At 40.3% G+C, this 26677-nt stretch overlaps 1 protein-coding gene across 6 annotated transcripts in view; it reads right to left on the bottom strand.

Moving 5' to 3' along the window:
* Positions 1-26677, bottom strand: part of VWC2 (von Willebrand factor C domain containing 2) — a 119911-nt gene that overhangs the window by 78470 nt on the left and 14764 nt on the right. For all 6 annotated transcript variants that reach the window (XR_011538994.1, XR_011538995.1, XR_011538996.1 and 3 more), the window contains exon 3: positions 21054-21183. Coding sequence is in view for 3 of the 6 variants with exons in the window: in XM_070615570.1 (XP_070471671.1) it covers positions 21054-21183 (130 nt within the window). In the remaining 3 variants the exon portion in view is untranslated. The remainder of the gene's footprint in view (positions 1-21053; positions 21184-26677) is intronic.

Raw genomic sequence — 26677 nt, 5'->3', positions numbered from 1 at the left:
AAACCACCCAGGATGAAGGAGTTTGTTGGAACAACAGGAGAACAGGCAGCTGAGGACAGGCACCCTCCACTCGGGAGCCAGGAGCAGCTGCCCAAATCAGAAGAAGGATTGCTCCCTAGACGAAGCAGACAACCATATGCTGTTGCATCAGGAATCATAAAACAACGTATTCTAGGGAATTCAGGGATTCATAAACTTTCCAGAAGATGAAAGCAACTGAATAGAGAAATACTGAACGAGTGATGTTAGATAAACACCAGCCCAGAAAAACTATCATCAACCAAATGAACAGGAATAACAATATAACACAAGGTAAACTCACACATTTTGAAATCATATCCAGTAAATCCCACAGGTGATGAAATCAAGATAGCAGAGAAATTACAGAATTCTAACAACACAGAGCACCCCGCGCCCCATGGAGGAGCAGACCCTTAAGAATACAGCTTCTCTTCTGCTCCTGGACTCCTACTAGCTAAAGATTTTTTTTTTTAAATTTTAAGGAAGAAAAAGAAAATCCTACAACTTGCAAGGGCAAAAAAGAGAATGCCTCAGATTTCTTCCTGGAGAGTTTGAAGAAAGAGAGAGCTGCAGGGAAGAGCTGAACAGAGTTGAAAGGAAGGGAGTCACCCCTGCAAATACTGCATTCCCTTATGCTGACTGTCCCTCTGAAGGCAAAGAAAAATGTCTCAATAGATGGAAGACATGAGAAAAATCTGTAAGCAAAGACTCATGACTATAAAAATCATTAGAAGCCTCACTAGAGATCTGAGAGCAGATTAACTAGAGAAAATAACAACAACCCAAAAGACAGTTGATGACATACAAGCGAATCACTATGAAGCTCTGCTTCCAGTTAGAATATAAAAGTCTCAAGAGATTATCATTCCACCCTAACAAGGGGCTCGATAAACTATGAAACCATAGTGGGTTTGTTGTTGCTGTGGTTTGTTTTACGTGTTAATCATTAGAGAGCCGAAGATGCAAAAGAGCCAAAGTGGACTAACTCCAGAGAGCGATGAGCCTTCTACGAGAGAGGAGACGCTTTCGTCGCTGGCAGAGTGATCAGCAAGGAGGAGGCAGCCAAAGTGTCACCAACGTTAATGGCCGTGAATGGACCAGCCTGTTGCTTTGGACACCAAAAGAGCACCAGCGAGGGAGCCAGTCTGCAGCCCAACATCAGCCCTTTCCCGTGGGTTCACCAAGTGCACAGGGAAAGTTTGAGGCAGGGCAGGAGAGCAGAGAGACCCTGTCAGGCTGTCTGGGCCTTAACTGAGATCACTGTGCGTGCCCTCCAAGGGCAGCAGAGCAGAGAGAAACTGCCAAAGATAAGGAAACCAGGAACACAGCTGAAGAGCAAAAGGAACACCCAATCCCCCAGACCCAAAAGCCAGCAGCCACGATGTAAATGGAGAGAGACTCTAATAGTTCAGATAGCTGGCCACTGGGATATCAAACACAAAGAAAAAGAAAATCTGAAATCAAACTGGTGTTCAGATCCCATGACCCATACCTTTTTATTTACCTAAAAGCCATAGAAGTATACATCCACAAAAAGAGTAGTGTGACAATGCCCATGGCACTGTGTTCATTATAGCCTGAACTGAGAAAGACCCAAATGTCCATCAGCAGGAGAAAGGATTGATATATTGTAGTACTTTTGTACAACAGAATACTACTCTGCAAGAAAAAGGAACCAAAATACAAATAAGCACAGCACTATGGATGAGTTTCAGAAATATTGTGTGGAGTGAAAGAAGCAAGATACAAAACATTTCATGTATGACTCCACTTCTACAAAGTTTAGGAGCAGGCAAAAATTATCTAAAGAGAGAGAACCCAAAATGTAGGTACCTCTGGCATGTGAGGCGGGGTGGGAATTAAATGGCAATGTGCAGGAAAGAATTTTCTGGGATGACAGGTGAATATACATAATTAACAAAGTTTAAACTGGATGGTTAAGATCTGTACATTTTATTGTATGTAAATCATGCCTCAATAAAAGTTTGATCAGAATATAGAAGCAAACAAAATTCATTCTGAAAATGTATTCAGAGAACGGCCTGGGTAAAGTATTTCACTTTATGGTGGAAAACTAAATGATAAGGATATGAGGGGATGTCCAGAGGGGCTGTCCCAACGCCCTATCACAGAAGTCTCTCAGAAGGACTTGAGGCCCCATTACACGGGGAGAGCTTAGAATCGCTCCTTGTACAAAGTGGGTCTCCTATATGGCGATTACTGTTAATAACAGGATGTAATGGTAAGAATGGCAGAAAATAATGAAAGCTAACTTTTCTCTGAACATAATAAAATCTTAGAAAATAAATTTAATCACATACAATTACCTCTTGTCTCGTACAAAGAAAAAGTGTTACTGTTCCATAGAGTGATAAATACAGAAATAAAAAGAGACAACAAAGACTAAGAACAATGCTGAACATATGGGAAAATGGAGTTCAGAATTAATAAAATACTAAAATGAGTTAGACTTTTTTTATAAAAAAGAAGACACTACAGCATTTAAGACAAAAAAATTTAAAGGAGGTCAAACAACTTTGCTAACTTAAAAAAAACACTTAAAATCAAAATACATATACTAAAGTTCTAGAATGGGCAGAGCTTCACTCTACTTGCATGAGTATAAAAGTGTCAGAATTGACTATAAACACCCAAGAACACTGAAAACTACATAAAATCTAAGCATACAAAAAATGCAAGCCCTACTCACAAACGTAATTGCAATCTATCTAATTGCATTGTTAGAATATGAAACACTAAGCTAAGTAAGAAATAATAAAAATGTTTGAAGACATAATGACTATTATATTAAAGCCTAGGAAGGGTATAGGGATGAGATGTGTACACTTATATATAAGCACATATAAGACAAGAAAAAAATAATTGTGGATAAACTATTTTTTCCCAACTTGCTAAAGATGAAAGTTTTTCCTAAGAATATGTACAGAATTCACGTAATATTAAATTTACCATAAGACAAATAATACATAGTACTTGATGAAAAAAATACATACGTATATTTATATAGCATACCTAGTAAGTGCCAGGCTCCATTAAATAACTTAAGTCAGCTTTAGTGAGAATGTTTCTCAAACTTTCAAATAAGTAGTTAAATCTATCTAGACGCATAAGAAATCTACCAAAGACTTTTTAAATGTAACTGCTGAAAATTTTTTTCCAGATTCGTGGTGTATAAAAAAATTAATGAGAATTATCACTGGTTTTGACATGTAATATGTATTTCCATTCATTCAAGAGGATTTTTCTCTTTTTTGTTGGAATTTTATAGGCCATCCATGTGTGACTTCCAGACAGGGACGATGGCTCGCTTACCTGCATACCCTATGCTTAGAATCACACCTGGTAAATCGTTGAATCATTGACTGTGAGCTTTACCTTTTTGAATCCTCCAATAATTTATTCATGGCCTAAACATGATGAATTTTTTTAAATGTTCTAAGATGTTTATCGTTAGTGCCGTTGAGTAGATTCCAACTCCTAGTGGCCCTGTGGACAGCAGAGCAGAATTCTGCCCTTTGCATCATCCTCTCAGCTTCCAGTGCTGTATCAGACAATGTTCCGCTGTCATTCATAGGGTCCTTATAGCCAACTTTTTTGGAAGTGGGTGGCCGGGTCCTTCTTAGTCTGTCTTAGTCTTGGAGCTCCACTGAAACCTGGCCACCATGGGTGACCCTGCTAGTATTTGAAATCCCTGTGGCAGAGCTTTTAGCATCACAGCAACACACAGCCACCACAGTGTGACAACTGACAGACGGGTGGTGTGGTTTCCTGACCAGGAAAGGAACCTGGGTTGCAGCAGTAAGAGCACTGAATCTTAACTGCTAGACCACCAGGGCTGGCTGAAAAGAGATGTTTAGCAATTTATTTTCTTCTTTGACTACCAGAATTTATTTGTGAGAATACTGAATTGAGCTTGTTAAAGAATTCTTATATTTTCATCCTAGAAACTAAAAGTAGAACACTTCTGGTAATGGTGGTGGTACAGCTGAAAAATCCTCCTGCAGGTAACAATGATGAAAACTAAACAAAAGAGTAACTCATAGAAGGCACTGGAGAGCCACCAAAAGCAGGCGAAAAGCATGAGAGAGTTTATTTTGAAAAGACAACTAGTAAGAATTGTGAGTTTGTGGCTTTTTGCCTGGGGGTGCACCCAACAGCCTCTTTCTGTCCCAGTCACTGGAAAATCATAGTCTTACTGCCCACAGCACAGAGTTAGGGTGAAGGGAACAGCTAGAAATTTAGGGGGCTAATCTTTGAAGTGAGAAAGCTGTAGAAAGGGTAAGACACAAAATCCAAGTCCAAAGCCTGTCCACATCCCTGGTCACCCAATAAACAAGCACGTACAGTGCAAAGCCTGAGGAGCTACCAAAAGTGGGTTCAAACGGGAGAGGAATCTATCCCTGAAAGACAGAGTACACCAAGAATCATCTGTGAATTCGCTGCTCTTTTGACAACAGCATTTCCCAAGACACATGCAAGAGAATCCTGAAGCCCTACTGGCCTGAGGTGTCAGAGCATACAAGTGGGATGGACAGAAAAGCTGGAAAGTTAGGAGAGAAACCTGGAAGTAAGGAAACAGAGAGAGAGGCTAGGCATAAATAATTGCAGAACCCACACAAATGCATAGCTGTGCACTGAACCTCACAGCTTCTGTGAGACCCCAAGAGGGCCAGGCTGAAAAGAGGCATCTGCAGGCAGAAAGGATTGGGTCAAGCTGCTGCACTCCACAAGGGTGTGCCACATTTACAGGGAGAGTGCAAGTGAACCAAGTACCTACTGCAGAACACCGTCAGTACTGCCTACTGCAGAAGAAACAACAGAATCCAGAGTTTCTGCAGCATTGTATCTACAAGGTACAGTTTTTAAATAAAAAATTAGTAGCCATAAAAAACAACAATGATAACAAATATGTCTGCCTCAAGCTGAAGGACAAAGACTACAGAAACTGATTCTGAGAGAGTCTAGGTGTTGGATTCTACAAAGATGTCAGAGCAGATATTAAGGTATGTATACAGAATTTTTTAAAATGTGGCCTCAACAAATCTTAATGAGTGAACACACAGGGAATCAGAACAGAAAAGTGAAAACTATTTAAAGAATTCAATGGAATTTCTAGAGCTGAAAAGTACAATAACACAAATGAAAAAATTACTAGATAAACTCAACAGCAGAGTGGAGAGGGCAGAAGAAAGAATCAGTGAACTTGAAGGTATACCAACAGAAATTATCTAATTAAAAAAACAGAAAGAAAAAAGATAAAGGAAAAATGAACAGATCCTCAAACACCTGTGGACAAAATAAGAAATTTTCATATGTGTAGTGGGAGTACATAGGAGAAAGAGAAAGAAGCAGAAAAATAACTGAAGAAATAATGGCTAAAAATCTCATAAATTTGGGAGATTTAGCAAGGTGGGAAGATATACGATTAATAAACAAAAATCAAATGTATTTATATATTGAAGTAACAAACAACTGAAAAAGGAAACTTAATAAAACACTGCCATTTAATATTAGGAAAAAATAACATGAGGAACTGAATTAACAAAAGTTGTGTAAGACTTATACAATAAAAACTATAAAATGTCACTGAAAGAAATTGACGAAGACCTAAATAAATGGAGAGAGATGTCACGTTCATGTATTAGAAAACTCGATCTGGTTAAGGTGTCTATTCCCTCCAATATTGATCTATAAACTCAACACAATACCAGTCAAAATCCAAGCAGGATTTCTGTAGAAGCTGAAAGCTTATTTTAAAATTTTATGAAAATGCAAAGGTCAAAACAATTAAAAAAAATTGGAAATCTTATAGTACCTGAATCCAAGACTTACAATAATTCCCCCATAATCAAGAGTCTGACGTTAGCATAAGGATAAACATGTAGATCAATGGAACAGAATAGATGGCCCTGATATAGGCCAAACTTACATAGTGAATTGACTTTCGACAAAAAAGTCAAGGTAATTCAATTGGGAAAAGATAATCTTCCTAACAAATGGTGCTGGGCCAACTGGATATCAATACGGGGAAAAAGCAAACATTACCCCTTACCTCCCACCATTTACAAAACGTCTAGACTGCAGACAATGTATCTGAGATCCAAAACCATACAACTTCTGGAAGACAACACAAAAGAAACTTTAGCAACCTTCAATTAGGTAAATATGTCATAGAACAGACACAAACAATATAAACCCTAAAAGAAAAATCGACAGACTTCACCAAAATATGAAACTTCTGCTTTTTGAAAGATGCCATTAAGAAAATGAAAAGGCAAGCCATAGACTGAGAGAAAATATTCACTTTGTGTATCAGACGAAAGATTTGTACTAATCTATTCAAGTCAATAATAAGAATCAAATAACTCAATAAAACAATGTGCCAAAGATTTGAACAAGGACTTCACAAAATAGCTGTACAAATGTCCATAAACCACAAGAAAAGATGTTCACCATCAGTAGATGGAAAGGAAAAGCAAATTAAAGTCCACTGAAACCATCAGAATTTCTAAAATCAAATGTTGCCAATACCAAGTGTTGACAAAGATGTGGAGTAACTGTACACTAATATAATATTTCACAAGTGCTATGTGGACTCAGTTTTGAAGTCAGTGTTGAAAACTCTCAATTCCCCTTCACAGGCAGTTTGCTAGGCTCCACTCCAACTACTTCCCCTATCCCAGGCTCTAACACTCCTGAGTTAGAAAAGATACATCCCCAGCTGTCAGAGCGCCTGACAATTCACACCCAGGAATGGCCCCTTCTAACTGGAGACTGTGGAATTTTTCAAAATATCCAATCCCCAGGACGCCTAGGTACCTCCACCTAGGTTACTGCAGGCCACCCGCCATACATAAGGCACTGCCTACGGTTCCAGGTTGCTGTCACCCCGTACTTGGATGCAAGACACTTTGTGGCCCCATGTGGCAGCCTTCTCCTTTGGAGCTATAAGTAACAAAGAGTTCTGCCTTTTATCTATCCAAATGCTTTTGTGTTGTATCCTCCCATCCAAAGAACTTAATGTCATGTAATTATGAAACAAACTGTAGCACTCAGGCATCATTGCAAGGAATGCAAAACAGAAAAGCCACTTCAGAAAACTGTTTGGCAGCTTCTGATAAAGTTAAATACACACAGACACTCACTCCCAGCAATTCCATTCCTAGGAATCTACCCAAGATAAATAAAAACATATTTCTGCACAAAGACTTAGACGTGAATATTCATCACAGCATTATTCATGCTAGTCAGAAACCGAAAACAACTCAAATGTCCATCAAGTAGTAAATGGATAAACCGTGGTATATTCATACCACGGAATGCAATAAAATATGGTATATCCATACAATGGCATTTTTTTGAGTGTTTGCTGTCTTCAGATGTTGGAAAAATCATAGGCCTTCTCAGCTTTATATCATTTCAGTACAGAATATCTAGAGATCCAACTAAACATATGAGCTCAATCAAAATACTCTTCCCCAAAACTGATATATCCCAAAACACAATGATAAAATTTGAAAATTAAATCTTAAACAGACGTGAAGGTCTTGTCATGTAATGGGCTCAGAGACATCTCAGTACTATCTGATTCAAAGGTTTTGTTTCAACAAAAGGTAACTAGAAAAAAATTCAACAGCTGAAGATTTTTTCTATTTGTTCAATACCGTGATTAAAGATGTGCAATTGATTTTGAAAGAGACATGCAGCCAAAATACAGAGAATTCATTTACAAAAATATGTCAAAAAATGTTGCTAAGCACTTAGATTGACTCCAAAGTAGTTTTTCCAAGGTTCAACCGTTTCTAAAGGAAATCCAACTGAGGAAAGACACACTACTGCCAAGCTGAAAATTTATTCTATTCACAAAAAGACAAGTTTACAAGAATATTTTTAAATTTTGCCAAGTACAGTTTCTATATTTATTTGTAGGCTATCGCTGTTTGGATGCAATAATGAATAATATGTGCACCATAATCAGCTTCCAATGCATTTCTACTCCACTGCTTCCTCAAGTTAGTAAGATCACGTTTCTATACTGATGCTTTGCTCTGCCCAAAATTTATTCCTAGTAGCAGTCAAAAAATAATTTTACTTTCAACATGGAATTTTTAAAAATGCATCTAAAATAGAATTAGCAATCACATTAGATGTTTTACCTTTAATGAAATTAATTTCAAAGAGCTTTGCTTTGATTCCAGGAATTGAATTAAAAAAAAAAAAAAAAACTGTTGTTGAAAATAATTGAATTGATTTTCTATTTGGAGCATATGAGAAACTGATATACAACTGACATTTAATTTTTTACTATGTTTTTCTCCAGCTATTGGAGTCAACATATTAACAGCTGTCGTTTTACTTTTTATACAATTACAAAAACCTTGCAATTGAAAAGGAGTGAAGTCAGTCTGGAGTAAGTGGCTTTCATTGAGAATTCATGGATCAGAGAGTGACAGGTCAGTACACTTTCTATTGCCACACGTGTTAAATTATTTTCTTTAGACAGTTTTCTTAAAATTACTACTAATTCTTCAACTAGAAGCCAATGCCTCTTCAGCAGATTTTTCTGTTTAACTTGTATCTGTTCAGTGAGTTCACTGCAGCCCCAACCGATGACTAGAAAAAGTTTGTGGAAATTACAAGTTCATCATCAATAGCCTTGAGAAACAGAAAATCAATACTAAACGTTTGCTAAATGTTCACTTTCTAATTTTGTTCCTCTGGGTTTTTTTGTTTTTTTTAAGCTCGTTGCTAATGAAACGATTAGTTGCAAAACAGAGAAGCATTATTCAGGCTCCCATCTGGGAGGGCCGCCCAGCTCAGCTCCAGGCGGCAGGACGGCTCATCACTGTCCACACCCACCGCCTTCACAGGAGCTCCTGTGGGGCCAGCTGTTCCAGTCTGTACTCGAGTTGCTCCTTCAGGGTATGACTGTCAAGTTTCATCTTTTTGGTAATTTCAAATGATTAAGTTTTTCCAGTTTAGTTAGGAACTGTAAAGGCACTTTGAGTTTAAATATGAGGAAGAGCCAATTTAAGTGAGGTAAGCTTTTCTCTGTGTTCCTAGTATATGCATTTAAACTTACTTACATTCCTTCCAAACACAAAACAGAAGTCAAGTTCTTGTCAGTTTGATTAGAATTTTTTAACAAAATATTTCTAGTGAAACATTTTAGGAGGAAGTAAAAGACCCACTTGCAGGCACTGAATTTCATTTTAATTATTTTTAAAAATAAATTTATATTCCCTATAAGGTTTGTCTAAAGAATAGACTGGACGAAAATGAATTTCATTAAAACAAATATGTTTTAGTCTCCCTCTGCTTATCAAAGCATAATGAATGAGCCCTTCCTTCAGGCTTTTCACTTGTGGGCCCAGAGGGAGCAGTTTCAGCAACTTCGTTACTCTGATGCTGTACTTTACATAGCGAACATCAGGCTGCCTCACTGATCACCATTTCCTGGAGCCCGGGGTTTGAAGCAGTTGCATGTGAGATGTTTCTGGCACTCAAGACAGGTCAGAGCCAAGAGGAGCTGTGGGGTAGAGGGTCACTGAGGTATTTATAAGAGCTACAAAGACAAAATTTCCTTCCAGGGTTTCTCTCTCAGGTAAGGACAGAAAGCTTGGTGTTTTGAAATATTGAAAAAAAAAACATTCTATTTTCCATTTTAGTCTACACAGCTGTCCTCATGTGTGGGCATGGCAGTGGAAAATGGTGTATGAAAGTGAGCCAGTTCTGGCCCCTGGCCTTGGGCCCATCCACTGCCATACAGGAGAAAAACAGGGTGGCAAATGCCACCACTGGGGCACATACAGTGCTTCCTGTGAGCAGGAAGGTGAGGGGCCACGTACAGCTGGAGACAGACTGGTATCAGCCTTTGAAAACAGGTTGAGTTTTGTTTGTCCCAGAAGAGTTTTAATGCATTCCAGGTGGAGTGAGCAACTGAGGAGAAACAGATGAGGGTCTGTGCCCATGGCTCTGTGCAGCTTCCACATGGGGAAGGCTGAGTGCGGGGAGCCAGCGCACAGTGCACAAGCCAGGAACATGGGACAAGTTGGTGTGCCATGCCTTTCCAAGGCGCCAGTGAGAGGGCTTACAAAAATCTAATTATTAGGAGAGAAATGAATTTGGGGTTTTTAGGGGGAAATGTATGACACTTTAAAATATTAATCACATTTATTTGCTAAAACATCTCCCCTCCTTTAAGTAATATCTATATTTTTTAACTTCTAAAGGCAAGTTCATGTGTGTTCTCTCCCATTTTATCTATCTCCCTTTACACATGAGGAAAGTGAGACCCAGGTAGGTCAGGCGATTCCTTTTGCCGCACAGGTGGCGGCAGGAGTGGGTGGAACCAGACGCAACAGCCTTGCTGCAGCTCTGGGCTCTCTCTCAGGGATCCTCAGACTCCCCTGCCCGGAGGATTTTATGTGCCTCCCCATCTTCTTTAGGGGAAGGTGATATGAGACCTTCTCTGTGTGGGTCTTCAAAGAATAAGGGACAAACGTTTTAAATGTTTATCTTGTTAATTTACAGAATGACTTGCTCATATAACTAAGATAGGGAAAACCATGCAAATGTGAATTAACCAGAGAAAAGAACATTATTCTTTCTTTGCACCGAAAATGGATTGCTGAGAAATGATGTCTGAGACATGCATGCATTAGTATCAAAGAAGAATAGATATTTAGCGTTGAAGGACTCTTCAAGTCATCTGGTCCAAATTGGAAAGTATTTATCTCTGAAATTGGCTCCTAGCCTCTGAACACTTCTGAGGAATGGCTCTAATGGTCAGAAAAGGCTTCCTTGTCTTGCACCCCTATCTGCTTTCGTTCATTTCCACTCATTTTTAGGCCTTCTACCCTGAGATGACCTGGACGCAGACGCACCAGCATTTGGTCCTCTCCATGGAGTGGAGTCCAAAGTGCCCCTTTGTACCTACCGAAGTCAGCTCCTCAAGTGACCAAAGAGTAGTTTAAACCACTCTAGTTTTACCCAGTGTTACAAGAAACAGGTTATAACACAGGTAAAAGTATAGAGTCTTTTAGAAGCCTATAATTCTTATTATATAAAAAATTTCAGTGCTCTTAATTAAAGACTTGGCGGTGTTTTTCTCCCATATAATAATGCTTCACTCAGTGATGGCTGATATGCTTTCAATAGACACTCAGTGAATGTGTGATTAAAGATAAATTCAGTTCACAGCTGTCAGGATTACCAAATTGTAAGTGCTCTTAAGTGAAGGCATTTGTTTTAGAAAAGATAAGATGCAATTTTCAGAACTGGTGGTTTATGGATACCTCCTGGGGTAATGGACTCTTTTATACCTGAAGTTTATCTTCCTGAAAGACAAATAAAAGGTTTGGGTTTTGCTGTTAGTGTAAGAGCAGAATGCGTCTTCTGATCAACAAAGAGGGTATTTTACATTCGCTGGACGCACCCACTGAAAATCCTCACAAGGCATATTCATTGGCTCGTTCTCCTGGAGACGGTGACAGATTGGGCAAGCCATCCACAGGGCTATTTGTCTTCACACTGTCTACCACTGACAGATCATTTCTACCAGAATGCAGCCCATGTAAGTGTTTTGGATGCAATTCAAGTTACCTCTGGTAATGGCACCATTGATCACGCTGTGGATGTGGTGAAGATATCTGCCTGCCTTGGGATGAATAGCTTTATTGTATGTTGTGACAATTGATTTCTCTTTTGCTGAGGACATAGGCTGGAGATATTTTAGACCACTGCATTAATGACCAAGCAGCTTTTAACACATGAATAATGGCAAAGGAGCGTGATTGGATAATCTTCTAGAGGACAAAGGGAAATACAGCTGAAAAACGAACCTCTTCTGCAGCCTTGATCTGCCTGCCTGAGGCTGGGCAAACTGCCACAGTGTTCTAAGTACAAATTTAGGGGTTCCTTGAAAAAAATCTGGTGATAGGTATTATTTTTGAGAAGCACAACTTGAGGAGGTGCCCGAGGAGGCCAAAGGTGGGAGAAAAGCTTCTTGAGTCTTGAGTCCTGACTCAGCGGCAGGCACTGATGTAGTTAATCTTCAAAATAAGCCTGCAGGGCACAGACGGAAGGAAGACCATCCCCATGTGCAGGAGAAGAAACTGAAGCGGATAAGCAAACTCAACAAGATGGCAGGGATTCCACCGGAATGTTATGTCTGCCTAGCTCCAAAGCCAGGGCTTTTTGGCATTACTCCTTCACAGAATTTAGTCTAACCTGACCGCTCAAAATGTGGAACAAAGGGCATCCACAAGCCTTTGTTCTCCAATAGAGCCTACAACCTGCTCTTGCAGGGGTTCTGATCCCCACAACCAGAATGACCGCTTGACTTCAAAGGTAAGTGGCTGCTTCTATCTAAAAGCTCTTCTCTGGCACCTTCTTGCCTTGGGATTAACTCCGGCACCCTGACATGGCAGCAGGGTCCTTTGTGAGCTAGTCTGTGCCCATTCTTGTACCTCTGCCTCACGGGCCCCACCTCTCCTTCCACCTCCAGGCTTTGGGGACGATTCCAGCCCATAAAGGGGCGCCTTCCCCCCTCCACAGGCCCTCTACCCAGGAAGGCACTCCTCCCAGTTCCTCCCCCTCCTACACCCCGCAAGCTGCTCCTCGCTCCTCCCCTCACAGTGCTCCTCATCCTCTGGGGAAATCGCCCCTTTCCCTCCCATGATCTGTGTTTCTAGAGTTCTCCCTGTTTGCCATTTCATCTCCTGTGGAATACAGTAAAGGATCAATCAATATCTGCTGAATGAATTAATGAAGCACTTCTAAGCCCATCATGTTACCTAATTGTCACAAAACATCCACAGACATAGCTATATTTACTATCTCCCTTTCACAGGCACAAAAAGGACATGGAGAAATCAAGTTACTTGATTGAATTCTTACTCTGAAGACCTCATTGTATTACAGGGCAGTCCAATAATTGGTTTTCACATCATTGACTTTCAGCCATCAAGAACCATTTAAGTTATGTTCAAAGTTATTTTGTTAAGAAGGTAGAGAAGTACAATACATTGTAGAAAAAAACACCATCAAAATACTGTAAAGTTTAGGTGCTTAATATTGAAAAAATGAAACATTTTCTATAAATTAAATTACAAAAAGTTTAGCCAGGTTATCATAAAAGCAGAGGCTTTATAAATGTGCACAACCTTCTGTAAAACATGACAATATGGTTCAGAATCATAAAAATGTTCCAGGTCCCTGACCTAATAATCTCTCTCCCGGGAACTTATCCTGATGAAGTCATTCAAAAGCAAATAAAGGCCACACACATGGTGATGTTACTGCAGTATTACTCAGGGTTTTCCCCTTCCTCCCTCACCACTTTCATCATAATTCAAGTAAAGCAGTAGACACAAGTTCTTTACAGGACTACCTCCCCTCTACACTATGAGCTCATTAAGGGCAGGCACCATAACTTAACTCATCTTTGTATCCGCAGTAAAATAAATAATAAGTACCTCAATGTTTTATAAAAACAATACATATGAACACATGCATGCGCATATGCACCACACCCACAAACACACAGAGTCCTCTCCAAAAATCTAAACAGAGAACAAAATATTCAACAAAAAATACAAACATTCAACCAACGAGCATGTTTAATTCTGTCTCCATAATCCCTACATCAGAATACAGTGTGATTAGGGCTCTGGGCTCTGAGAAGAGCCAACAGTGCAATTAACCTGCTTTAAGAAGCAGGCCAGAGAAGGTTCTCCTGGGAACGACGTTTGGGCACACGTTTTCATGAAGCGGGGTAAGATGGGGAAGGGACTCCGGGCAGGAGTCTGCAGGCCCTCAGCAGGTTCAAGGGCACAGTGTAAAGTGGGAATGGCCAAGCCAAGTGGACACCAGTCTGTGACCTAAGGCCCAGCTTTTTCTGACATCCATGGCCAAATGCAGTTTGTCTTTAGGAATCATACAAATAAAACCACCCAGGGTGGGGTCCAGCAAGTCTGCATTTTACCAAGTCCTGGAGGTGATTCTGATGCTCACCAGGGTTTAGCTGGATGAACAGTGTGAACCGGAGTCTGAGATCCCAAAAGAGCACAATACCTATCTGGAGGTACCTAGCCACCTGCATTGCAGGTTCATGTCCTGGGAAGTTGAATCATAGAGAGGAAGAGTCTAGACATAAATAAAGAATTAGTTTTAGGAATTTGTATTTTCCTAGGAATTTGTTCATTTCTTCCACTTTGTCTAATTTGTTGGTCTAAAGTTGTTAATAATATTGCCTTACATTCCTTTCACTTTTTGTAGGGTCAGTAGTGATGTCTCCTCTTTCATTCTTGCTTTGTCTCTAATTTTCTTCTTGGTCAGTTTAGTGAAAGTTTTGTCAATTTTATCAATCCTTTCCAAGAACCAAGTTTCAAATAACTACTTTAACTTGATTTTATTGACTTTTTCCTAAGCTTTTTCTATTTCGTATTCCACTGATTTCTGCTTAAGTTTTTATCATTTTCTTTCTTTTGTATGCTTTTGGGTATAATTTGCTGTTCTTCTACTACTTCCTTGAGGTGTAAGCTTACATGTCGATTTGAGAGCTTTCTTCTTTTCTGATACAAGTGTTTAAAGCTGTAAGATTCCCTCTCTTCACTGCTTTAGCATCATCCCATAAATTTTGATATGTTCTGTTTCCATGTTTTATCACTTCAAAATACTTTCTAATTTCTCTGTGATTTCCTCATTGACACATGGGTTATTTAGATGCATGCTATTTAATTTGAAAATTTTTGCAAATTTTCCAGATTTCCTTCTATTGTTGATACTAATTTAATTCTGTTGAATTCTGTTGTGTTCAAAGAATATACTTTGGAAGATTAAGTCCTTTACCTTTATTAAGACTTCTTTTATGTCCTGACTTATGGTCTACCCTGAAGAGTGTCCACCTGCACTTGGAAAGAATTCTTCAGTGGTTGGATGCTGTATTCTACATATATGTCAGTTACGTCAAGGTATTTGACAGTGTTCAATTCTTCTATATCCTTGCTAATTTTATGTCTAGTTTTTCGATGAATTATTGAATGTTTTATTGAAATTTCCAACTACAATTATTTCAAGTTTCTATTTCTCCTTTGAATTCTGTCAATTTTTACTTTATGTATTTTGCGGCACTCAAGTACATATACGTTTTTTATTTGTTTTCTACAAATTTCCTGGCATTTTGTTCCTCTGTTACTCCCTGACTGCCTTTTTCAAGTTAAATAAATATTTTTTTTTTTTACTGTGCTATGTTTAATTCCTTTGTTGATTTTCTTAGTGATTGTTCTAAGAATTAAAATATGCATCTTAATTTATCACAATATACTTCAGCTTAATACTAATTTAATTTCACTAAAAAAAGGAAATCCAATTTTTTTTTCTTTCATGTCTCTGCACCAAGAACAGGCCTTGTCACAGAACTGCAATGTTACAGAAGTAATGATAAGTGGCAACAGCCCAGTGCCTAAAACTCAGTGGAAAAACTTGTATCTTGGTGGAACTAAGAGAAGGACACTGAGGTCCAGAGAGAGTTAGGAATCCCATTACATTTTTCTCTCTTTTTCATCTCTCCACTTCATTTTGACATGTTGGAATTGTTTAGTCATTCGTCAGATATATGTATTGCTTATATTTTTTCCAAATATGTGGGCTGCTTTACACTGGCTCATTAGTGTTGTTTAATAAACAGAGGATCTTAATTTTTCTTAATTTTAATAAAGTCCAATTATTCAATTCTTTCCTTATGGTTAGTGCTTTTAAATTAATCTTTGCCTACTCAAAATCATAAAGGTGTTCTCCTATGCTTTCCTCTAAAAGCTTTATTATTTGAGCTTTCACATTTAAATCTGCAATCTATTTGGAATTGATATTTTTTGGTACAATGTGAGGTAGGAGTCAATTTACCTTTTATCTTCATACTGCTACCCAATTGACTTAGCCAGCACCATTTATCGGAAGGATCATGCCGCTCCCCACAGTACTGCAGTATCAGCTTAATCATACATCCAGTGATCTTTATGCCTGGGTCTTTTCTGACTATTCTCTCCCATTTGTCAGTGTTTTAATCTTTGAGGCAACATGACAGTATGTTATTTACTTCTGTAGTGTACATTTTCCAGCTTTGTTGCTGTTCTTTGATATTTCACTGGCCAGTCTTTAACTTTTGTATTCCCATGTGGACTTTAGAACCAATTTGGTAATTTGCACACACACAAAATATCGTTGGGTTTTTTTACTGGAATTGTACTGAATCAATAGATTAATGTGAGGGAGACTGACATCTTTACATTACTGAGTCTTCCAATCATGAATATGGTACATCTTTCCATTTACTCAGGACTTCCTTAATTTTTCTCAATAAAGCTTTAAGACTTTTAAGTGTAGCAATGTTGCACAATTTTATTAGATTTACTCTAAGTATTTGACACATATGATATTATTTGAAAGAGTAGTTTTTAATTCATTTCTATTTGGTTGTTGTTGATATAGAGAAACACAGCTGATTTTTATGTACTCAGCTTGTAAAACAACCTTGCTATAATCAAGTATTAACTCTGATATTTGTAGTTTCCTTTATATTTTTAATGGACACAATCAGGTCATCCTTAAATAATGACAGTGTATTTCTATGAGATTGGTATTATTTCCTTGGTAAGAATTTTGGAAAGATTCAATGGTGAGGCCAAATAGGAGTAGATTTTTCTTTGTGAGAAGGATCTTGATATGAATCACACACACACACACGGACACACACCATTCAGGTCTGTCTGACTCACTATATGTAGTTTAACTAAGACCTTATCTTATTCTCTGAAATACACAGGAGAATTAAAAAAATACAACTCTGCTTAATTCTTAGTCAATGCTTCTCACATATTTTCCATGAAAGTGACTCTAATAATTTGAACTCTTTGTATTTATCTTAAACATTTCATAAAAGTTTTTCATTTTCTTCCAAAAAATAGCCATACTTACTCTCTTGCAGAAATAAAGCTGTAAATAACTACCATCAAGTAGCACTGGGGCTTCCAACAGATGTGTGATCTTTACAGCCAGCACCTTTGCGCTTTCAGTACATGTCAGACCCTCTGGGGTATGATGTTCCGCCTCAGAGAAGCACAGCTAATCCCAACAATGCCGTCACATTTCAACATCAATGTCCCACTTCTATCAGGTCTCCTCCTGTGCACGCATAAAGTAAGGTGACATGCACACTCGCAGAATGGAGGTCTTCTGCTCTCTAATGATCACAGGTGTGTCTAAGACTAGGGGGCTGGGACGGAATGGATGCTGTGAACCTCTGAAGTACACCTGTCACTAGAGAAAACCTGAATTCCTGAAAGTCAATATAACACTCACTGTTTGTATAATGGGGAGGAAAAGAAAACAGTGGCACACAAACATCCATTTTATCAAAAGAAAATCCTTGGGAGATTGATCTATACAAGTCAACAAAGTGAATATATTAAGTCGTATTTGAGTTGTGATCATTTATTTATATTCCAGGCATTCCTGGTTTCCAACTTTTGCTCCTTTGATGCAAGTGACTTTGGCAGCTTGCAAATGAACTGTAATTTTCCTTCTGTCAGGAGAAAGAGCTATTTAATGCTCAGGTCAAGACATTCGAGTGTGTGGAGTAAAGGCCAGCTTACGGAGATCGAAAGTTAAAACCTTTCTATTCCATCCGCACTAAATCTATCCGAGCATTTAATTTCATGTAAGGCATCATCTTTGATGTCCTCTAATCTGTGATCTATCAGACATGTAATTTTTTCTTTTGAAAACATTGTTTTTTGTACAAGAGGCAGGGTTGGACTACCGTAAATTATTCATTAATCTCAGCCAATTATTACAGAGCATTCATTTCTGATAGAAACTGTTTTCATTTTTCAAGCAAATCTTTTAGAAAGAATTCCAAACACCACATGTCCTGTCAAGGTCAGAATACCCTATAACTAGAGACAGCTAAAAGCCAAATTCTATCTGGTGAATAAGTTATAAGAGAGCTTAATAGTACTTACATGATTAGACACACTGAAATTTATTTCTAGTTGTATTCCTGAAAAGAAGTTGTTGATGTTTTCATATAACTGAATCAAACAAATCCTTTTTAATACAAATCCTTCTGTAATCTGTAATCTGTAATCCTTCTTGAATCTAGTTTTAAAAAACATATTCATTCTCCTTCAAAGAATCTCTAATATGCCACCTCAAAAATCCTGCCTTCCTTCATCCCTTGCTGTCTCTCAAAGTACAGAGGCAACGGGAGAACACTGAGAAGTCTGTTATCAGGGCCACAAGCATCCCCTCTCTCCCAAACCATCAATGCAGTATGAAAACATCCTGTGAATCTCTGAGTAGATCTTCTTTATATAGAGTTTATGTTTGAACAAATTTTGCTTATCCAAAAAATAAAATTATATCTTAATGACTAAAGTTGAATACAATCAGAAAGAAATGACTTTAAATCTTTATAAAATTTTAACATATCTGCACACAATAAAGAATTAATTCAAATAATTTCTAAACATAGTTTTCTGACTCTTCACCCTAAGTGGGACATGCCCTCAGGGCAAAAATAACTGCAAAGAAATCTGGAACTTCCTCAGTGGTTTTCTTGGTGGTGGTGGTATTGATAGAAGCTATCCTGTGTGTATTATGGAAAAGAACAAATAAGCAAATAGATTGATGGTGTTAGGTTATATATAGAGGTGGGGAGCAGGGACAAAGACAGAGACAGAAAGAGATAAAGTAAATAAAGCAAAATGTAACAACAGGTACATATAGTGAAGGATATACAACGGCTCTTTGTAGAACTACTTCAACTTTTCTGTAAGTTTGAAAGTTTTCTAAAGGAAAAGCAGGGGAAAAAAGACTCAGGGATTGAAATCACGTCTTCCCATTGTTTTTAAACATCCAAACTAGGATTCGCTAACTATCTAATGCCAAAACTTTGTTTCTAATCATAATTGACAAGAGAAACACACAATATCTTGGATACTTAAGATGCCAAATATTTGAGCTACTCATATTCAATCCATTCACTAAATATCACTGACTCAATGAGAGGTTAATTGTCCAGTCCACCCCCACACACAGGACACAGCAGCCTGGACGTCAGCCATCATGATCCCCTGAGAGACCACAGGCACCAACTGGCTCCTCACCTGGCTTATTTCACTCCACACCCTAGTGAGATGCTGCCAGCCTCTCTACTTGCTTCTCCTCCTCTAACTCCAAAATCTTTTTCCTCCTATTAGTTAGTCCTAACTAACACTAGCTAAGTAAACTGTATTGATTTCCCTGTACCCTACAGCTAGTACTGTAATGTTATTTATTTACTGTTTTGGTGAGGAGGATTGGCCCCAACCTAACATCTGTTGCCAATCTTCCTCTTTTTGCTTGAGGAAGATTGTTCCAGAGCTAACATCTGTGCCAATCTTCCTCTATTTCGTATGTGGGACAGTACTACAGCATGATTTGATGAGCAGTGTGTAGGTCCGCGCCCATGATCCAAACCCGCAAACCTCAGGCCACTGAAGAGGAGTTCGCAAACTTAATCACTACGCCATCAGGCTGACACCATGATGTTATTTTTTTAAAGAGCTTAGTTCATGCTCAAAGACCTCTTCATTCTCATTATAATGAAATTGTACCTTATGGTTCCATTCTTCATAATTAGTACATACAAAAGAACAGCCAACTCCATATAAAGTACACTCTGCAACATCTTGACCCTGTCCACTTATGTTCAAAGGACTGTACATGCTGTGTCTCCACAAATCCTTTTCATTCTTAATACAATGATCCCATTCTTGCAGGACCATCCTTCTTACACAGAAACTTCATTTCCTCTTCCATTTATTTATTTCAAGAGTTTTACAATTTGTTGTGGTGAAATCTGGGTATCTGTGTGTACTTGGTGAAAGGTATCTATGGCACCTCATGGCCCACACAATTTTGATTGGCATGACTATAGAATCGCAGAATTGTCTTAGAAATCAATAATAACCCTGTGTAACCATCTGCCACTTACAAAGCCCACATCACGTACTAGCAAGCTCTGTCCAGCAACCTCACAGTTGACAAGCTAAAGACTCACAAGTTAGTCCATTCCTTCTCTGAAATGATCAGGCTGTGGGACTGCTTTCATCTTTCTGAGCCAATCTGTGACTTCCGCCATGAGTCATAGCACCATGCCTTGGGGCCACAGCCCAAATGCTCTCACCAGGGAAGACACTCAGATATTTGAAGATGTGGTTGTGTCTCCTCTTCCAAGCAATGCTCAACTGCCCTCTGGAGCCATAATTCTTAAGCCTATCCTCCCTGGAAACACACTCTTATCAAATACCCTCTGAAAGTATGATGCCCAGGAGGGCTCTCAGTACCTCAGGTACAAAGTTATCCTCATTATTCAGGATGAGGAAACACTCTCCTTTATAAATTATGATCAAGGACAACCTGCCATTTTTTTTTCGTAAAGCAGACAAGGCTTTTGATCTACCACTGGCTCTCACTGGGAATAAGGGGGGCTGTCTTCCTGCCTAATTTGCTTATGAAAAATATTCAATTATGTTCCACGATTCATTCACTTAGTAATGAAAAGTAAATGAGCCCAAGCAGCGTGTTTGATTTGTCTTGGAAAGACAGAAACTGCTTTGCAAGAACAAACAAAGTTGAATTAAAATAAGTGACTCTCCTCAGGGGTGGAAATTGAATTTCTCCCCAAAGAACTTCTTAACCCGCATAAAACATGGGGCTGACACCGGTAAGAGAGAGCAGGCCTTACTACATAACAGCTCTGACGTCCCCAAGGCCTCGCGGTTCCAGAGATACACGTGAGTGTGGACACACACATTCAAACTCACATATTCACACATGACTGTGGACACACATAGTCAAACTCACACAGCCAGACATCTTTCAGCCACCATGATGTGAGCAGTGACCGCCTACGTGGACTTCGGGGCATGGGGAGGTGCATCCGCTGCCCACAGCATTTCACGTACCGTTTTTGCAGATGGGGCAGCACTGGTCCGGCTCGTACACGGGGTCCACACACTCTGTCTGGGGACATGCAGACACTGTGCACAGCACTTCCCCGCTGGCCTCACAGCGGCACCTCTCGCATGGAGACACCTGAAACACAAGCCCAGCGTCAGGGTCACAGCTCCCACTATCCTTACCATATAAATTCATGATTTTCTTCCCCCAAACTTTGTGTGAAGACATCCAAGTGTTTTAAGAATGTTAACAAAATGATCCATCCCAGTGGTTTTCAAAGCGTGGGCACAAGGGTCCTGGGGTTTAGTAGGTTCCCCTGGGGTGTAACACATGCTCCGGCCATAGGGCTCCTCTCTCTCAGCTCCAAAGGAACAGCTGTTTTTTTAGTGATCCACGTTTTGAGCTTCTTTATAAACTTCGTTTTGAAGAAAGCTTTTTGTTTCTTTAAAAATTAAACAAATAATACATCATATTGAATTCTTGCCCAACCACTGATCATGCAAATCCCTTTTCCACAGCCCTGCCAAGTGCCACCTAATTGGCCTAGAAAACTGCCAAAGTTTGAGTCAAGAAGACGGTAGAACAGGAGAAGAAGGTGGAGGGGTGAAAGAGTGGAGAATCTGAGCCTCTTCCCCACCCAGGCACCTGGCCAGCGGCTGTCTCAACAGGACCGCATTGAACTCTCAAGGCAACACTAAAATACACCTACTAAAAATACTGGCCCTGTTGACTGATGAGGAAACTGAGACTCAGAGGCATCAGGCAACTTGCCATGGGCAGACCTTTCATAAGAGGCAGGGCTCCTGACTCAAAGTCCATGACGGTACCACTCTCCTCCAAGGTTTCTCAGGGTCACGCCCTTCTATCCCCCAGTGTTACCACGTTCTTCTATGTACTGGGCTTCAATCTGCCTCATTGCACTTCCCAGTCATTGGTCCAAATTCTACCTCTTTGGATCATCCCAACCAAGCATAATGGCCATTCCCGGAAAGGTTGTACACTGCCAACTGAATCCTCATATAAGAACTCATACAAGATGTGATGCGAATTATTTTCTTCCTGAAAACTATCGATAGAGTGATTTTTCATCTGGATTGACGCAGGACAAAGCAGAACCAACATACGCAGACCCAGCAATCAAAAGCAGAAGCAAAGCTGTGACGTGGAAATAGGTGCTATAAAGACAAAGGAGATGGGAAGGGGGTTATCAAGCTGAGTTTCCTGGGCAGGGAGGCCTAGCTGACTTTTGTGTACACACCCACAACACAGCCAGCACTTGTATAGTAAGGAACACAAACAACATTCACGGATGCTGCCTTTGTCTATACAAGGCAAAAAATAAACACCAAATCTCCACCAAATATCCTGGTTATTTCATGAAGCAAAAGCTCAATTTGTATTTCAAGGCACGTTCTCAGGCACTACACCATAGTTAACTCGGCTGGGTCAGGACTTAGGCATGTTTGTGTGTGTGTGTGTGTGTGTGTACTTGGAAAATAGCAAAAGAAAGGAAACACTGGAAACTTTACAGTGGCCCAGGGCAAAATCTTGACCTGGCCACCATACAGCCTCAGGAGTTAAAATCAATCTTATAACAACATAAAGGCACGTTTCTGAGAGGCATTGTTAGCAGGATCAGGTTTTCTTGCCACCATAATGAGCGTTGCTCTTTGCTGCTGCTGCTGTTTCCTTCATTTCCTGTGTCTCCTACCAAGTGTCCCTTCAGTCTGGAGCATCCTTGTGTCAAGGGTGGATTTACTTATCAGGCAGGACAAGAAAACGATTCAGAGTTTTAAAAGCAGAGAGCTTGAGTTGCAAGAGAGACATGGTTCACTGCATATCGGCACCTTCAGCAGAGGACGCTGGGCATACGCCATAAAGCCCAGACGGTGTGGGTTAGATGGTGGGGAGCAGGCACTCTGCCACAGAGGGGCGAGGGACCATCCCATCCGGAGGGCAAGATAGTCAGAAAGGACCACGAGGGTCAGGAATCACCAGGGTCTGTCCTCAAGAGAGGGGCACAGCCTGGCACCACTCTGACCCCAGGTTGATGAGCAGGAAGGCAGGAAAAAACACTGTTTTGGTTTGGGAATTTGAAAGAAGGTGAGAAAGGGCCCTCTGCTGGGTTCCCAGGAATGGCTTCAGAAAGCCACACAGGGGCACCTGGAAGTCAGCAGGGCTTCAGGCACTTGGGCAGCAGCCCTGAGTCAGCCTCTCCCAGCAGTTTCCACACAAGAGAGCACATCCTCACAAGCCAGGCAGAGATGCTGGCCTGGAGACAGAACACTTCTTCCTGCTGCATCTGAAACGTCCCTGCATCTGCGTCAGAGAACACTGCTCAAGGGAATGCATACAACCTGGTCTGCTATTTTCTTAAAGGTTCTGCAACTTTATCAAAAATTTGATTATGAGTTTTACTGTCACTAAATATTTAGAAATCCTATTCCACTATTTGGAGATTTGCTCATTTCTCAAATGTCTACAATGAACTTAGAGTCAGGATCACCATGAGCATGTCCCTCTCAGGCCTCACCTTCAGCTGTCTGCTCTGCCTTCACCACACCCCACACTGGGTTCCCACCCACTTGCATATAAGGTTGAGCCCAGCCTTATTCCTTCCTCTCTCCCAATCCTTCCGTTTCTTTGAAACTCTTTAAGTCCCAGGACCTCTTGAATTCTTCTAGGTGTACTGGCCTAGAGCAGAGTCTCTGTCACTGAGAGCCCTAATCCCAGTCTGCAGGTGAGCCACCACCGAGATTTGGTGCACGTCAAGGGTCAGACCGTATCTCTGTCACATCTGGGACTGTTAGAGTGATGAAGCCAGTCAAAATGCTCAAGCAGCTCAATCAATATTGACTGAGTCAAGAAAGAAATGGTTGGAAAGACACAAGAGCTAAAATTAACATGGCACATTATGAAAAACACAAAAAATTAAATCTACAGCTTTGCTTCAGGAAGGGTTGGTTGCTCAAGGCCTCACAAAAAGCTGCTCAAGGATTAGATACTCACACCTAAGGAAAAGAGCATACAGACAAATCTTTCCATTGAGAAGGATCAATATTGGATTACACATTTAATCCACAAGTGGAAGAGAAGATAGGGATGTTAGAATGACATAAACACGAAAGCAGTGACTTTACAGAAAAGATCCGATAGCACGGAAAGGAGTGTGTGGAAAGTGAGTAGCTAAACACACAGCCTGAGATCACAAAGCAGAACTTCAAGATTCTGAAGCAATTTATTCCTGAACCTAGGGAACAGATGTCACACCACGCTCTGTCCATTACATATTTCTCACTCTTCTACTCTGTCTGTCAATGTTTTCTTTAAATAGCTAAAATTTATATTGAGTAGTTGAAGATTCATACTCTCACTTTCCCAGTGGATAAATGTATTTTCAAATGCAAATATAGAAGATATAAGATATGGACACATATATTTTACAGTTTGGGGATTATACACCTGTAGTTTCTGGGACAACGATGCCAAGAACAACCTTCCAGTTCCCATCATCAGCCCCTCCATCCTCCACTGACCAATCCCATAGGCTTACCACCTTACAGAATCCTGCACTCGGAAGGAGAAATACAAAGAAGTACTCAATCCACTCACCTCAATGCTCAGCCTGGCCAAAGAGTTGAGACATAAATGTGTGAAAGAGAAACTAACAGAACAGCAGAAAATGGCAGATACTAATTGAACTGTGTGCATATTAAGAATTTTAAAGGCAAAGTTGTGGCTTTTGGTTGGAAAGATATGGAAAAGATCAAACTGAAACACGGTTAAGTAAGTTGGGGAGGACTGGGGCAGGTGAAGAAGAGACGACCATCAAGACGATGGGGGCGTCACAAGTACCGCAATTCCCTCCTGGGGCAGAGAACCAAGTGGGGATGCCTGGGCCCCCACAGCTCAAGGACCAGCAGTCCTCAGAGGGTAGGGACAGGGCAGCTGCAGAAAGCAGAGGCCCCAACACCAGAGGCTGCAAAGAAGTCCACAGGCACAGCCCTGGGAGCCAGCATAATGTCCCCAAAGCCACAAGGGACCTATTGCATCTTGGGACACAAGCCCAGCTCTCTCCTGGGAGACAAGGCCAGAAGCTGATGTCTTGGGGACAAGGTGTCTTTCCCAACGCCATGAGGCTACATGAGTTCTTCCCAGTACCAAATGGAGGCCATCATGGGAAGAATAAAAGGAGGTAGGAGACATCTTCAGAGGAGGAGAAATCCTGAAATGCTGAGTAATTACCCAAAAATGAGGAGATTCCAAAGACCTCAAAAGACTGAGATACCCTAAAGAGACTTAAAACCTTTAAATTGATAACAACAAATATTTTCAACCTTCAGCAGATTCAGAAGCTACAGAACTAAAAGAACTGTTCTAAAACTGAAGAACAATGTCTCAGTGTTTGCACATCTGAGTTTTGTTTACACATTTTGACCCTACTATGTAATTATTCTGACGCCCTAAAATTAAGAATCAAGCTGCCAGAGGCAGGAACTGAAAGCGCCCTTCACTAAAAGCAGTCTTTGCTTGGTTCTGGATGACAAGTAGCTTCCCAAAGTCATTGTCACAGTTTTGTCACCAGATGGCGAAAGTGTCCTTTCCAGGTGCCGAATCTGTCTTTCCAAAAGTGTCCAGCGTCACACTTGTTAGCATAATACATGTAGAGGGAAATCACAAACTTCCCTTCTATCTAAACCCTGAGATCTTATTGGCTTCTGACAGCCTGGAGCTATGTTTTTTGGAGCTGGACACATGAGCATGCCTTTCAGTTCCGCTTTTTTATGGAGTGAAAATGCACCCAACACATCTGGTGAATTACCGCAAACCTACACAGCAAGTCAGGTCAGCAGCCTCTCATTCACCATATTCCTGAATACATCCTGGGCCACCCTATCTACTTTAAACAGCATCTCCTGACTATCTGCAAGAAGCCTGGAAGATGCTATGCAGGTCATGGCTTTCTTTTCAACAGTCACCTCGAAATGAATCTTTCCCCAACCCTACTTCAGGTTCCTTTCCTGAAAATGTCTTAACAAACCAGCCCAAGGCATTGCAAAGTTCTGCCTTCAAATTGAAAAGTAGCAGGGCCCTGAATGGACACTCGGAGACACCTGCCCCACGAGCCTTCGTCTTTGAGGCTCCAGGCGCTGTCTGACCTCTCTCCTCCAGTCAGGGCCATCACGAAAAGCTCCAGACCCCCACATGCTCCTCCATCCTCTCTTGCATGGTAGACAGCAGCTCCAAAGTGAAATGAACTGGATCCACAGCCACCTTCGAGCCTCCACAGCCACCTTCCAGCCTCCAACACAGGTTGCTGGCCATGGAGCAAGAGAAAGCCTCTGCTTCCTGCGCCCTTCAGAAAGATTTTTTTTTGTTCTCTTTGTCTTTCCACTGTCTGTCAGAGAATGGATTTGCACACAAAAGAACTTAATTAAGAGCTGTCCCCAGAACCTGTCAGCTTAGAGTCTGAGGAAGAAAACAACTTCACCTACAAACAACAGATTAACAGTACAACAGTCTGACGACCCAAAGCAACCCAGCTTTCTTCTCAGGCACCAAAGAATAGCTTTTCCTTCTTTGTAGTTTAGCTTAAGGCAAGACCCTCTGTCTAATAATGTCTTTCAAA

The sequence above is a fragment of the Equus przewalskii genome, chromosome 4 (genome assembly GCF_037783145.1).
Source record: "Equus przewalskii isolate Varuska chromosome 4, EquPr2, whole genome shotgun sequence".
In the NCBI taxonomy this organism is placed as follows: domain Eukaryota; kingdom Metazoa; phylum Chordata; class Mammalia; order Perissodactyla; family Equidae; genus Equus; species Equus przewalskii.
Note: the sequence above shows the minus strand (reverse complement) of the source record. Positions and strands in the feature narration are given on the sequence as shown.